The 16476-nt window shown below is 38.2% G+C and overlaps 1 protein-coding gene across 1 annotated transcript in view; it reads right to left on the reverse strand.

Annotated features, from left to right (window-relative positions):
* Positions 1 to 498: 498 nt before the first annotated feature.
* Positions 499 to 16476, reverse strand: part of LOC135445089 (cysteine-rich venom protein kaouthin-2-like) — a 31780-nt gene continuing 15802 nt past the window's right edge. Inside the window, exon 7 of the mRNA XM_064707120.1 lies at positions 499 to 626. Within this exon, the coding sequence (XP_064563190.1) occupies positions 499 to 626 (128 nt within the window). The remainder of the gene's footprint in view (positions 627 to 16476) is intronic.

Consider the following 16476-nt stretch of genomic DNA (forward strand, 5'->3'; position numbering starts at 1 on the left):
CTCAAAATAACCATAAGGAATTTTCCAAATTAAAAAAACCCACCCCTTTATTTAAAAATAACTTTAATTAAAAACTCTGTTTGTGAACTGGTGGTAGATCATGTGTTTATTTAGCAGGAAGACATTTCACTGACAATGAAAAAAAGTTAACAGAAAAAAAATTAGAGGCATCTAACAAATTATGCAAAAAACCTGAAGTGTTTTATAATTCCCTGTTAAAAAGAAATAAATCAGTGGCAGATCCACTTCAAAGAAAGACACAAGGTAACACATTAGTAGCTTAAAACATGATTTCTACAAAACCTAAAATAACATGAGAGGCTACTTTGAACTACTAGTCTAATTTAAGACTGAAATAATGGGCAGATTTCAGATAAAATTATTACCTACAGGTCAACCTGAGCTGATGCACTGAGAGTGAATACATAATACACTTTACAGTGGGTTCTACACCTTCCTTATAATCTCTCAGAAGCTATAATGATAGCCAGCAGGATTTTAGATGATTTGAGTGGTGCATTTGCAGCTTGCAGGACACTTCTTCTTCACCAGTGAGTGGCTACAGCCAAACAACATTTTCAGATTTTTGCAGTTTCCAAGGAGGTCCTGGTACTTGCAAGGGTTGGCTGAAATAAAAGAGAAGGAAGAAAACACATGAAATATTATGTGGAAACTCTGGTTTGATGATTCTGCATTTTCCAGAAATTCCTGTTGTCCATGTCTATATAAACTTTGTACTTATTCTCTGCTATTAAAATGGCTTGAATATTATAGAATGTGTTTTTTTCAAGGAGAATGGAGTGACTTACTGCAAAGTCCTTTGTCACAGTGGCCAGGACAGTCAGCACATTTTGGTCCACTTCTGTAAGGCATAGCTATTTGCATTGGGTTATTTCCTCTGCAATTTGAAAGAATTACAAGACAAAACAAGATCAACATGAAGCTCTGAGCCATTAACAGCAGTTTGTTATTTATTGCACTAAAAGGTATCCAGAAGTTTTTGGATAAAAATATTTCCCTAGGCAGTCATGTTTTAGTTTCAGATATTTACAGCATACAAAAAAAAAAAAGATTTTAAGTAAGAGGAACAATAAGGTTTAGAGAAACCAAATTAATTGATTGATTGTATATGTATAACATTATCTGTTAAAAATGTATGTGCTTCCTAACTCTGCTTCTCTGATAGATTTCAACTGATTGAGGTAATCATAAAATCACAGAATCACAGACTGCTTTGGGTTGGAGGGGACCTTAGAGATCACTTAGCTCCAACACCTCCCACGAGACCAGGTTACTCCAAACCTCAGCAAAACCCTTCTGAAAGGCAGTTCTTTACCTCTGTGAATATTAATTTGCTGTTGGCTTCTACTTTACATCTGATTTTCTCCTTTGTGGTCAAAACTACAGCATGATTTGTGTCTGATGCCTGATTCTGACAGAGATAAGCCCTTGTTCAACAGCTAAAATTTCCCTAACATCTCTTTCAATGTAAAATAAAACAAATATTGATATCCACCATTCACATTGCTATTTTCAAAAATCTAAATGGTTAAAGGAGATTGCAATTATTTTATCCTATAGCCAAGGATGTTTTGGAAACAGTTCCATAATCACCATGACTAAGAAGGCAATACATACGCAGGGCAGTATTGGCAAACATAAAAGTACTTGTAGGAGCCTGTGGGACAGTAGGAAACTCCACATCCCACCTTGTAACTGTTGTACCAGATTAGCTGCAGATTAAAAAACAAGCACATTATTTTAGGGTGAATTCTTGTTAAAAAAACCCCCAAAACTCACAAAAAACTCACAGACACTCTGAAACCCAAAAACTCATGGACACTCTGAAACCCACTCATATATACAAGATGCTTTTTCTGCACCTCATAAGAATCAAAAGTAACAGAACCAGGAAATATTTTTTTTCTTTCATGTTGTTTTCTAGTCAGTTTTTAAATTTAAAATTTATCTATCATAAAGAATACATAGAAAAATGAAGTTCCTCCAGTTTCCAAATGTTTTTGAACACAGTTTCTGGCAGACACTGAAATTGAAATTCAAATATTTTCATCATAGGTATTATGCTTTGACACTTCTTAATCACTTCTTTGACGTTTCTTAATAGATATTTCTATCTCTGTATAGAATATATTTATTTCTAAATTAAAGTTTTCTCGACAGACTAATATTTCCTTCCCAGACAGCTCTTCCAAAGTACTGGTCCCATTGCCTCCTAATTAGATGGAAAAGACTTTTAGCTTATAATTCATTTTTCCATCAGTATATGAATTATAGATAATAATTTGATGACATTGATAATTTTCTCCTGATTATAAATAGCTCCTAGCTGTCTTAAGTGTACTCCTGTGATTCTGGTGTATCCCCCTGCAGTTTGTTTCAAGTCTCCATACCTGAGTGTAACTCTCAACATTGATATTTTTTGAGATTGCTCCATATCCATACTTGAAATTGGAGGACTGACTGTACCACACTTGAATTGCATCAGCCCATGTCCTTGGGTAGGCTGACAGTAACACATTCTCACCACAGGCGACACCTGGAATAGAAGTAAATCTAATTTATTAGGAGAGAAGCAAAGTAAAGGGCAGGAGGTGGGTCAGAGGGGCTGTAGGTATATGCTAAAATAAATGCCTATGATGCCATTCACTTTGCCCTGTGATTTTAAGGACTTGTAAAAAGTTGTCTTTTAGAGTGTTCATCTGACAAAAATGATGCTTTTGTGTTTAATAATCACAGAATCATAGAATGATTTGGGTTGGAAGGGACCTAAAGATCATCTTGTTCCAACCCCCCTGACATGTACAGGGACACCTTCCATCTAATAATCCTGAAAAGCTCTTCTACAACAGATTAAAGTCATGCTTATTTCTATTTCACATTCACAGGGGTCATCTGCAAACTGTCATTAACCCATCAGCTCAGGCTCCAAGCTTGCCAGTACCATTAATAACTCTCTTGTCTCTTGGGCTGACTTTCATCCCACACTGATTTGCCCATTTCTGAGCATTTTTGGCAGTTTTCTCACTCCACACCTGAAAGACACAAAGAAAGAAGTATCCAGGTCACAGATAGGTTAGTGCAGCCCATGAGAATATAAAAAGAATAAAAATAGGGAATGGCTTAGGTGTTGAGCACTGAATGCTCTCATGGCCCTCAACAGAAAGGAGTTGCGCTGATTTACTGTCCTGGGGCACAGAAATCACATTTTTTCAACTCTTAAAGCTTTCAGAGCAGGTTATCCTGCACAGTTCTTTGTTTCTCTTAGATTCAGAGAATCAGAGTTAGTTTGGGTTGGAATGGACCTTGAAGGGTCATCTAATCTAAACCCTGTGCAATGATCAGGGACATCTTCAACCAGACCAGGTTTCTCAGGGCCCCATCCAGCCTGGTCTTGACACATCCAGGGATGGAGCAGCCACAACTTCTCTGGGCAACCTGTGCCAGGGCCTCCCCACCCTCATCATAAATTTTTCCTATATCTAATTTTAATCTACCTGCTTTTAACTGAAAACAATTAGCCCTTGTGCTATTCCAAGAGGCCTTCATAAAGTGTTTTTCCTCATTCCTATAGTGCCTTTAGGCACTGGAAAAGGCTCCAAAGTCCTTTTGGATCCTTCTCTTCCCCAGGCTGAACACTCCCAGCTCTCCCAGCCTGGCTCCAGCCCCTGGAGCATCTTTCTGGCTCATGTTGAGTTTCTCATCCATGAACCTCTCCAAGTCCTTCTCATCAGGCTGCTCTTAATCCCTTCATCCCACAGCTTCCTTTGATGCTGGGTTTATCCCATCATTTCCTTTAAGGGAAAAGCAGGCTGGCTGCAGTTCATAGCTCACCATCTTCAGCATGTTCCTGGCTGTGGGAATTACAGATCTCCGTATTTCATTGTGCATCTCAACGATTTCTTTTTCATTTGGAGACTTAAAATGAGGAAAGGAGAAAGATTTTATACTCCTAAATGGAAGACCCTGGAAAAAATAACAGTGAAGGTCCCAGTTAACAGAAGTATAATAAACAAGATAAATTATGATTTTCTTGCCACTTTTGTTTGGTCAACCCCAATAATTGGTCTCATAAATCTTGTTTAACTTAAGACATTTATGGTGGTAGATCAGCCAGTAGTTTTAGGCTGCAGCTATACTCAGGTAAAGGAAAGTATCAACTTCCAGCATGGTTCACCTTTCCTAAAGTACTTGTTTCTTTTCATTCATTAATAAGATCTTGATAAATAGCTCTCATGCAAGTACCTGCATAGCAGTTATCTTACAAACCTAATCCTCTCTAGGAGATTTATGAATCATATTTCTAAATCTTAAATTATTGATTTTTTTATGGAAAATGTATTTTTTAAATTAGTTCCATGAAGGGAAGAGTATTTTGATAGGCAGGATTACAGAATGATTTGGGTTGGAAGCACAAAGAGCCAGTAGCTCTGAAGCCCCTGTCTTATACAGGGACACCTTCCACTAGACCAGATTGCTCAACTAGTACATATAATAATAATAATAATAATAATAATAATAATAATAATAATAATAATAATGTCTGTACAAACCGAGAGTTCATCTTCAACATTTTACATTAACATATTAACAATACTTTCACCCCATAATTCTAAATCTCTAGAGATCACAAGATCAGACTATATCAGGTCAGATTTCTATACAAAGGAGTCAGATACGAGTGCTTTGCAAAGATGAATGATCCTACCTGTCCATCAGATTGGTGAAACAAAGCAGCCAGGAGAATAATTGCAGTTAGTAGATCCATTCCTATAGGGGAAAAAAACCCAAAAACAAACCCCCAAAATCCATTAGTCTCTGTTGCATACATTTTATGGCATAATGTGATATGTGAGCAAGATATGGAACTGTTGCAGAGTAAATCCTGCACAAAGAAGTTTATTTTAGGTGATCCTGAATATGGATGTGCTGAAACTGTGCATGGGCACCACTGCTTCCTGCAGAGAGAAGACTCCACCTTGCATGCAAGCAGGGACTGTAAATTGTCCCTGTAAACTGTAAATTGTCCCTGTAGACTGTAAATAAAGTTGTGTGGTATTTGGAATAGATGGATCAGCCCCCTTTTGACACCTTTATTCAATATATCTTGAATTTGTAGCATTTCCTTCATATCTGCCTTCCTGTATGTAAAAAAGCCCATTAATGTGTTCAGTACTGTCACATCAGAGTGCTCCTCAAGCCTCATCCATAATGAGATTTGGTGTTGTGGAGTGGAGCACTGAACACACAGACTGTAGTCTCCATTTTTTCCCCACTTCCCTGTTTTCTCATTAAATCAGCATCATAAAGGCTCAAGCAAATGGTGGTGATTACCCTCATGTTTCATCTGACACCTAGAGATAAAGAAAACCTTCAAATATGATGTTATTAACAAATAACGTTGGTTACTGCACTCTGACTCCTGAGGCACCTCATGTAGGTGTACACAGACATTCTGAAATCCAGTCATATACACAGGATGCTTTTTCTGCATATCAAAAGAATTAAAAGTTATATATCCTTGCATTGATGAGGATATATGGGGGGAAAGGTCTTTTTGGCTATTAAAAAGAGGTGGCAAAATCTAAAAGAAGACTAGCTTTGAGTCAGTAGGTTGCCTTAAACCAGACAGGAAAGAGGGAAATAGAGATAACAAAACCCAACAAATATAAATGCTTTAGAGCTGGCCTCTCAGAAAAATCCATGGTGAGAGCAGGACAGGTCAATAGAAATCTAGGAAATTCTGCTTGATAGGGGAATTATCATTGTAAAAAAAAAATAAAAATCCCCCCATTTAGTTTAGAATCACTACCCCTTGTCCTATCATGTCATTCAGATATTCAGTCTTTATCTTGTTTTCCTGTGATTTCATGAGGAAATCATTTGCTTGAGGTAGAGGCAGGGATCTCATTGACATCAATGAAGAATAAATCCTTAAACTGCAGGGATATTTTTAGACACAGAGGAGTTGTCTTTCCCTTCCATACACACAGAAACAAAATCTTTTTGGGACTTCCCAGATTAAATACTGCAACAGGAAACATAAAATATTTCTAGATTCAGAGTTAAAGTTGATTAAATACTACTGCACATCTTCAACTGCAGACTCTAACATCAAATCTGTCTCTTAGATTAAATGTGTTGGAGCCATCATCAGAGGATGAGGGTTCCCAGACAGAATTATCTTTTTCTGTCAATAGTGCTCAATCCACTAAATCACTTCTATGCTTCTGAAAAACAAGTGTCAGCAATGCACTTTGAGGCAGCTCTACTTGAAAACCTGAGGTTTCATGAAAATTTGATTTTATAAAATAAACACGGATAGCTTCAAAACTGTAAAAATATTTCTATTTGAAAAATATGGTCTTTATGTTTAATCCTGGTGTTTTATTCCTTATTAGAACCTTTCTCCTGCCATCTGATACATCTTTTAGGGCATAGCAAGTAGGGAAGTTTGGCAGAATGGGAATATTTGTCTTTTCAGTTATTTTGAAATATTTTTCCTCTACCTTCTCTGACTTTACCTCTTTAAATTTCATTTAAGTAAAAAATTCACTGTCCATTAAGAAAAGGCAATCAGCTTATTACAGACTATAATATATATTAGTCATTTCAGCAGTATATATACCTGAAAGTTTGGACAGATATTTCACATTTCGAGATGACAAAATTCTGAGTTCAGCTGTACTGATCCCAATACTGATGTGAAATAAATTTAACACCAAAGCAATTCAAAAGACATTAGAAAAGCATTTCCCATGACTGATAACCCCATGCAAAATGCAAAAATTATTTTATGTTCACATTTGTAGGAAGAAGCAAGTGGGTCCAAGTGTTACATTTTGATCTAAAGAAATACAAGAATTAGACTCCACTGAATCAACTTTTCATCCTTACTAATGGAAGGTGTTTTTCAGAGAAGATATTTTTTATTTTACATTCTTTCTCTGAGATATTATAAGCATAAATTTTCTTTCTATTATCACATTATCAATTATTGGTAAAATTCAGCTATTAACTCCACTAAAATTTGTAGCACAATGAACAAGAGACTGTATGGATAAAATCTCTAAGGCTGAAATTCAGTTCTGCATACATTACCTTCATCCACCAGAATCCTCCTGTACCTGAGGAAGTGGCAGGAGAGTGAAAGGCTCTCCCCAGTCCAGGGCTCTATATATATACATTTCCTCTTTTTTCCTTGTCAATATTTATTGCTGATAAATGACATCAGCTTGGGGCTGCCCATTGTGCAAAGAAGAACTTTCCTTGAGAAACAGGTGACTGAAAATGAACCAATCCAGCTACATTGTTCTGGATTTTTTTCCTTGTCTCCAGGGTAAGGAAAAAGAGAAGACAGAAGACCTGTCCTTTTGCAGAGCTTCAATTTCTAGTCTGATCTAGCTACAGTGCTAATGTGTTCACAAAATAAAAGCTTGAGTTCTGAGCTGGTTGTTTTGCAGTTGTCTTTCCTGTTTCGGGCAAAAGACTGGGATAAATATTTTGAGGCAGAGACATAAGTGAGCATCTTAGCTGTACACAGAACGATCTGTACTGTGAGCAACCCAGTGTTGTTTTATTCCAAGTGGTTCCTGAACTTCCTTTTGCTGAATAAAACTTTTATTCCATTAGCTCACTGAGGCTGTGGCACTGGGCATCACCTTTTACCAGCACATGTAGTGATAGGACAAAGGAGGATGACTTTAAAGTGAAAGGGGGCAGGTTTTGAATAGATATTAGGAAGAAATTCTGGACTATGGGTGTAATGAGACACTGGAAGAGGCTGTCCAGAGAAGCTGTGGCTGCCCCATTCCTGGAAATGTTCAAGACAAAGTTGAATGGGGCTCTGAGTAATCTGGTCTAGTGGAAGGTGTCGCTGCCCAAACACAAGGTGACCTTACAACACAAACTATTCTGTGATTCTGTGATTCTGTGGATATTGTACTCATAACTCGTCCCAGATGTTTCTCAAGATTAAGTTACTGCAGAATGGCTGCAGATGTTTCATGTCTTCAGTGGGGAGAGATGTGTGGCATGTGCTCTGCTCTAGGGCAGCATAAAATGGTCAGGGTTGGAAAAGACCTTAAAGATCTCCAAGCTCCAACCCCCTGCCATGAGCAGGGACACCTTCCACTACTCCAGGTTGCTCCAAGCCCTATCCAACCTGGCATCACTCTCTGCTCATCCTTCCTTCTTGCAGAATCTTTGTTTGCACTTTCTTATGAGGTAAAATATCACAAAGGCAGCTTCGACAGGTCCCCATCGCTCAAACACAACCTTTCTCGCTTCCTTCCATGCAGTCTGTCTGGCTATCAGAAGGCATAAAGGATCTGTATACCCCTTATTCCTGTCTTGATTCCCTTCCTCATCCTTGCCTTTGCTGTGGTGTGCTGCACACTGAGCACCCTCCTCACCACACTGAGTGCAGGGTGCTGCCCATGCTGCAAGTCAATATTGCCTCACTGTTTCCTGATTTCTGCAGAATTCCTGCAGCTGCCTGCTGTTGCCAGAACTCCAATACTGTATTATAACCCCTGTGTTGGAAAACAAAACTGCCTTTGTTCTTCTTTTGTACAGCAGGCAGCACTCACGGGAAGTTGCCTCTGATAAGGTCTCCCATATCCTTCCATGTTCTGAGATAAGGGCACAATTACTTTTTTATCTGAAGTGCTTGTGGCACTTGATTTTTATCTGAAGTGCTTGTGGCACTTGAATTTTGATGAGACCAGGGTTATCACCACCAGAAAGCCTCATGAGACACCTACCATAGTTATTGACTGCATTTATATTGAGAGGATGCAGTTCAGCAGCTCCAGATTCCCAATGCCCTGGGAGATACTTCCATTCTTTTACCTCATCCACCCTACTCAACAATTTGAGTAGGGTGGATGAGGTAAAAGAATGGAAGTATCATTCATTCATTCACTCACTACAGTCACCTGAGCTTTATTTGTACTGTTAAAATGAAATTATGATACTTAAAGTATTTCTTTAAAGAGTGCCCCACCTGTTTGAATAGTGAAAATCAATTTGTTCACTAAAGAATGACTGTGAGATATGTTACATTTCATGGTCTGTGGGTGAAATAATTGGGAAGAAAGAAAAGATTAATAAAACTGACATCCGGAACCACGGTACAAAGAACAATTTAGCATAGCTATTCCTACTTCCTCTTCTGGATTACCTGAAGGGGTGGGGAAGTTCAATTAAAAAAATAAATTGAGAATTTATTCCATGGAGTTCTGCAAACTTATGTATATTTTTAAAGATAAATCTATGGAAAGTTCTTTAAAAAAAGATCAGCTTGAGTGATTTGACAGTGGAAGTTCTCCTCCAGGCCTTGCTAATTGCAGGAATCTGATTTATCTCAAACCATGAAGACAAAAATCCACTTTCTTCAATTCTTAATTTGCATTGAAGTCAATGACAGTAGAAGCAGCACTTTAGATTAAAATCCATGTAGTCTATGTGGTTCAGAACTTTGCCCAGATCTTTTTCCTGGCTGCCAGAACAACTTGCAGACCTAACTTTATTTGGCAAAAAGGAACATTACTGATTTCTTCCACACAACCCAACTCATCTTCCACTCTGGATTATTACTATTATTAGAGAGAGAGGCAACAGAGTCAATCAATCAAAAAGTTGCTGTCAGTAACTGTATATAAGCACAGTAGAATGGAATAATGAAAAAAAAATTACTGTCCAGAAACTTTTAGAGGCCTAGTCCTTCTCTTGTGCTCCTAGAAATTGATCTGCAAAAACAGGCCTTTCCTTAGAGATGCTTTTCTATATGTTTCTAGAAAGTTTGCAACAAGGAGATTTCATGGTTTCCTCAGGTGATGAATATCATTCTTTCATGGTACTATTATTCCAGAGAGCTTTTAAAGTCTAACACATAAAATTGTAGGAGGGATTTTGTGTATGTGTGAAAGTCATTCCTATGAAGCCCAAAATGGATTAGCAAATAATTCAATCAGAACAATCATACACTTCTCATATCAAAGTTCAATATGTGTCTGTGTTCTGTTCAATCTTTGCTGAAATGTGGCAAAATTGAGCACTGTAAAAATGCATAATTGTCCTTCTTTTTTAAGCATATAGGGATTGTTAATTCAGCTTCCCTTTAGATCTAGTAAGTCACTAGAAACATTTTCTAAATCTCTGCTATGGGACAAAAGACACTGACTCCAGAAAGGAAATCTGGGGTAAAACTCATTCCATCTCCTGGGACAACCCCATAGTTTATTTTATATTTAAATTAAATTTACATTTATATTTAAAATGTTAGATTAGAATGAGAGAAAATATCAGACACAGATCAATGAGAGAGATGAGGTTCATCCCTCCAGTCATTACTCCCACAAACCAAATAAACCAATGCCTGTTGTAGGTGTGGAAAGATACACAAAAAGTGAACAGAGAAGAATTTTGTGTGGAAACCATTAGAACAACACGATTTTTTTTCAGATATGTCCTTCTCTGTGAGAGTCAGGTGTAACGAAACCAAAGCCGATTTGATTCTCTAGAAAAAATCCCATATTTGAACTAAATCTGGCCAACAGGAAACAGAGCAAACAAAACATAATGACTTCTCTTAGAATTCAAACTGACTTTTGATATAGGTGATTTATTAATTTTTATTGTTATTTAAAGGAAGTGAGAAAACACCCCTTCCTCACCAATAGTGAAAGACACAAAGCAAAGCAGACTCAAACTATTACAGATATCTCAAATGTAATGATCACCTTGAGGCATTTGTTTATTACTCATGGATAAAACAGGTTTTATGTTCAATTTACATAGTTAATAACTTCAGACATACTTGTCTGAGAAATACAGGCTAAACAAATTGAAGTTTTTCACGAACACCCCTTTGTTTGCTGCATGTACTTGCTGGAAAAAGATTTTCTGTAATTTAGCAATAGTGACAATAGGGCCTTTAACTGTGAAATCTTTTAAAAAATGTGGGTGGAAATTTATTCCTTAAAATGTTCATATTTCTTAAATTCTTATATATAAGCATTTTAGTCTTTTCATGCATCTGGCATAAAAATAAACCAGAGTTGTTGTACAGGGTGCAGAAAGAAGGTTGATCTTGTAATGGTGTCCAGTTGGTAAAAAGTGAACTTGTTCCAACAAGTAATGTTAAAATGTGCTAGAAAACAGGAAATCCTGATTTCCAAGTCAGTGAGTCTCACACAGAGCATTCTATTGCTCTGGCTTCAGTAAGTAAATGAGAAATATTTGGAGTGTAATAAGAGGTTTTTATAGAAACTCTACTTAAAATCCTAGCTTGAAGAATCATTAGGAATTTATATTGCTGATTAAATGCATTTTGACTTGTAATAATTCCTGAACCAGCTGCCATTTGCCACAGCCAAGCTTCTTTGTGGAGTGAGTTCTCATCTTTTTTCCAGTCTGAAGCTGCAAATTGCTTGATAGAAGATGAATAGAAGCTACACAACCAGAGGGTATTTTAAATACCCATTCAAAGCATATCTTGATTGAGAGGGCTTTCCCCACACTTTGGTGAGGCTGAGCCTTTCCATAGCTTGACTTCCAGAGCTGCTGACAGGGAGAAAGGGAAGAGGGGGCATTTATTTTCTGGGAAAGGCCCTGAGAAAAAAGTGTTACAAAGGCAGACACAGATTCCTGGTTTCTGCATCCTGCAATATTTTTCCCTTTAGAGAGATGTGATGTGATAGAAAATGTAAACACAGTCCAGAAAGATGATCCTAGAACACATTGTTCTGTAATGACCAGCATAAAAATGATTGCTAAGGAAAAAAAAAATATTTCCTGGTTGAAACAGATGCACAACTTTTACAGCTTTCTGCTTTTGGATAACATCCAGCTGTTCACATGAGTATCAATGGTATCTCAGTATGCATGCCTGTGTTGGTGCTTTTCAATGGTCAAGTCAGGGAAAAGGAAATACAATGCTGTTCTTCATGAATCAATGAACAAACTCTTTTGAGGTAAGTTATATAACACAACTGAATTACACAGCTTTCTAACTAAAAGAGGGTACCTGAAATGTAGGTTTTTCCTACATTTTCTACTTACATCTAAGTAAGTTCTCCCACCAGAAGGAGAGAGATCTTCTAGGTTAGTGAAGACTTAAATTTCAAAGTAGCAGCCCATGAAGAGACACTTGGCACCACCTCATATAAACCAAGACACCTTTGCAGTGCCAGGGAGGTTGCAGGTGCATAGGGAAGAGTTGTGCCTTTCCAGATTTTATCTGGCAGGATACCCTGGGGAATGTCAGGAAGTTGTAGACTGAACTAAAGGCTTTGAGGAATGTGAAAAGCTGAGAGCATTGGGATTGTTCACTCTGGAGAACAGGAGGCTCCAGGGAGGCCTTAGACCTTTCAGCACCTAAAGGGGAGCCAGGAGAACTGGAGAGGAACTTTTGTCAAGGGCAGGGAGTGACAGGACAAGGAGGAATGGCTTCAAACTGACTGAGGGCAGGGTTAGATTAGATGTTAGAAATAAATTCTTTAGTCAGATGGTGGTGAGGCCTTGGCACAGGTTACCCAGAGAAGCTGTGGCTGCCCCATCACTGGAAGTGTCCAAGGCCAGGTTGGACAGAGCTGGAGCAACCTGGGATAGTGGAAGGTGGAATGAGATGATCTTTCAGATCCTTTCCAAACCATTCTGTGATTCAGCAATTCTGTGATTCTGGGTATATTAATTCACTGCTATGCAGGCATTTATGTGCAATCACGAAGCTATTAATTATATCTCTGAAATGTAAATTGACATCTAGACCCCCTTTCAAATTACAGTTCTGTAAATTCTGTGACCCAGACCTCATGAAAAGGACATTGGATTTCACAGTGGGTGACCCTCAGCTGTCCATAGGTTGACATCATTGATGCCTGCGCATGTCCCCTTATTGCCAGATAATTCACTTCCTAATGTTCTTTGATTCTATTCCTCATTCTCCCATTTTCTGAGTTACAGCCCATCCCCTCCCTTCCTTCCCACCCCTTTATCTCCTTTCCTAATTCCATATCCCCCTCTGAACCTAGTTTTGCTTCCATTCTATCCAAACCATGATATTTCTGAGTGTTCCTGTGGCAATCTTGTCCATAAATGGCATTACTGACACAGTAAGTGTGAGTCACTGCAACCCAAACCTGCTCTGCCATTTTCCATGCCATATTTATTGTATTTACTTTACCACTTGATGTAATTATTCTATTTTAGCCTTGATTCTTTCAGCTGAACACAAGAAGTTTGGCAGCAGTTTGCATACTAGAGCAGCAGAGTAACAGTTTCACATTTCTGCTTTGGGTATGTAAAGAGAAATGCAAAAGTTCCCTTTTAAGGACTTTGCTGCCATGAGACCTTTTCATCTCACAGGCTTGCTTGATGGAATTTTGAAATATTAGATGTGTTTTGTCATCAGCACAGCTTCCATGGATTTATGCATTGCTTTTTCAATAATTTGATTCAGAGTTTTTCCTTGGATCAGAGGAGGTCAGTAATTCAAATGCTCCCTTGGTTCCCTTTTTGGGCAGAAGTTCCATATCCATCATCCCAATTCTCTAAATGACTTTTGTGTGATGATTGTCTTCATGAAGGTGGATGTTAAAATCACAGAATCACAGAATTGCAAGGGACCTTAAAGACCATATAGTCCCAACAGGAAGGGATGAGACCCACTAGAACAGGCTGCTCAGAGCCTCATCCAGCCTTGCCTTGAACCTTGATCATGGTTCCAAGATTTATTAAATTGCTTCTTTAAGTATTGGTGGAGAATTTCATCAGCCTTGACTCCCCCTCTGTCATCCCACTGTTCTATTGTAGTGAAAACCATTTACATGGATGTTTATTGCATTTCCCTGTGTATAAAAAGGGGTTAAAATTTCACTGCCTGGATTATCTCCATGTCTGTGTGGCTTTAGAAGATAAATATTAAAAAGTTTTTACATTGTGGCATTCTCATATGACAGACCTGCAGATTTCAGTCTCACAGACCTTTTTCTTGCTTGTCCTTGGCTCTGTGAAAAGCAAACACTTTGGGTCAGTGAAGTACCACTCCCACAGAGCCAGAGAGTGTTTACCAGGAAACTTGCCATTTGCCATCCGCTCCAAGGATACTTTTAGTGCCAAGCAACAAATCAAAAGCTCAGTTCAGGTTATCAAATAATCAAGTTAATGTATATTTACCTTAAAAGAACGTCATCATCTGAGAGCCTGAGTTTTTAGCGAATTACTACTCCTTTACTTGATTTTCTTTTCTTTTCTTTTCTTTTCTTTTCTTTTCTTTTCTTTTCTTTTCTTTTCTTTTCTTTTCTTTTCTTTTCTTTTCTTTTCTTTTCTTTTCTTTTCTTTTCTCTCTGCTGTGATACCAATTTCCATCATCTCTGTGGACACACATGGCTTTGACAGCACACCCAAAAACCTGAGGGTTCCCAATTAGCTCCTAATCTAATTCCATGGCTTTTGAAAATATTGTTTTCCTTTTTAAATTTAAATGTTGATGTTTTCCTTTTTAAATCATTGAGCTACTAATACACAAACCTCAACAGTACTTAATTTCTCTGTTTTTACTTTGCAGACCCTCTGCAAACTTTCCAATTTTATTTGAGTTTCCCCCCAGACAAAGGAAGGAATGAATCTGACTCCATGTTCTCAGAAGGCTAATATATGATATGATTGATATGATATGATATGATATTATAGAATGCTGTAGTAAACTATACTAAAGAATACAGAGAGGATACTTACAGAATGCTAAAAAGATAATCATGAAGACTCGTGACTCTTTCCAGGACCTCGACACAGCTTGGCCCCAATTGGCCATTGAGTCAAAACAACTCACACCAGAATCCAATGAAACAATCACCTGTTGGATAAACAATGTCCAAACACATTCCAGAGCAGCAAAACACAGAAGGAGCAAATCAGATAATTGTTGTTTTCAGTTTTCTCTGCGGCTTCTCAGCTTCCCAGGAGAAAAATCCTGGGCAAAGGGATTTTTCCGGAGAATGTGAATGCCACACTTTCCATCTTCTCCCTCCCTGTAGTAGGAGTCAAGTGTGAGTTCTTGAGCCCTGGGAATCAGGAACAGAGGCAGCCAAGACCTGACACACATCTGGATGGAGCTCCAGATTGCAGAGCAATGGAATTAATCTTAGAGGAAAACTCAAAGCTGGCACAGGGTGCCCAGAGCAGCTGTGGCTGCCCCATCCCTGGCAGCGTCCAAGGCCACGCTGGACAGGGCTTGGAGGAGCCTGGGACAGTGGGAGTTGTCCCTGCCCATGGCAGGGGGTTGGAACAAGGTGATCTTTCTGGCCCCTTCCAACCCCAACCATTCCTCTGATATTTTCACCAAACCACCGCTCCTGGTTGGAACACCTGGAGCCTCAGGGCTCTGAAAAATTCCTTGCAGAATGAAAAAGCACAAAATGATGAATCTGGCCTTGAAATATTCAGTGATGTAACTAAAACCTTTCGGTGTACCAGCAAGAAATTAGTATTTTCATTGAATGAAAAATGCTTCTTTTTAGTGACACCAGAGATCCAACTGCTCAGTTTTCCACCAGAGGGCACTCCTATATTTTCAATGAAGGCAACTTTGGGAACAGGACTGAGCAGTTTTGTGTGTGCAGTACAATTCCAGCTGTGACAGGGCAACGGGGAAAATGCAAGAGCAGAATGACCTTGTTGCACATCTGCCAGCACTGTCCATCATCTGGGACCCTCCAGTGCCACCTGATGGGGCACAGCCAGGCTTCAGAGCCCTCTGTGTGTGCCAGGCTGATGCACACAAAACAAATAACCAGCTCATACACACAGTGTTTGATATGGCCCAGTTTAATTAAGGGATCTGTGGCTTCCTCCTGAGGAACAACAAGGCCACTTGTGTCACCAAATTTCAGTATTTTCCATGGAATATTTCATCCCATACACAGTCCTGTGGTTTTATCTTCCCTCATAAAAATGCATATTTTTATAAAAATTAAATCACATCCACAGTTGATGCAGCTTGGGTTGATTGTGTGGTTTTTGTATTCAGGAGTTTACATCAAAATACAATGCAAAAAACTATCTGTAGTCAAATCTGTAAAAAGTGAAGAATCTGTTAATTTAGCTGGACTGTGTCCCTGTCAGAGATATATATTATATGTATACCCCTATGTGTGTGTGTATATTCCTATCATATATTACAGGGCTTTTTAACCCTTTTTTAAGCTTTTATAAGTTAGAATCATTTTTAGTAATTAAGGTAATGTACTCAAATGAAGAAAATCTAGGGCTTTGTTTATTGATGAAAGAGAAAGAAAAGAAATCTCATTCTTTCTGATGAAAGAAGAGGAAGAACGATTTTGTGGAGATAATAACAAAAAAAAGCCAAGGCTCCGAATAAAATGTTTCAGAAAATTATTAGTTTGTTTTATTTATGTATAAAAGTGTGAACCAAATTTCTGAATAAGCTCTCTC

This window comes from Zonotrichia leucophrys, chromosome 3 (assembly GCF_028769735.1).
Source record: "Zonotrichia leucophrys gambelii isolate GWCS_2022_RI chromosome 3, RI_Zleu_2.0, whole genome shotgun sequence".
In the NCBI taxonomy this organism is placed as follows: domain Eukaryota; kingdom Metazoa; phylum Chordata; class Aves; order Passeriformes; family Passerellidae; genus Zonotrichia; species Zonotrichia leucophrys.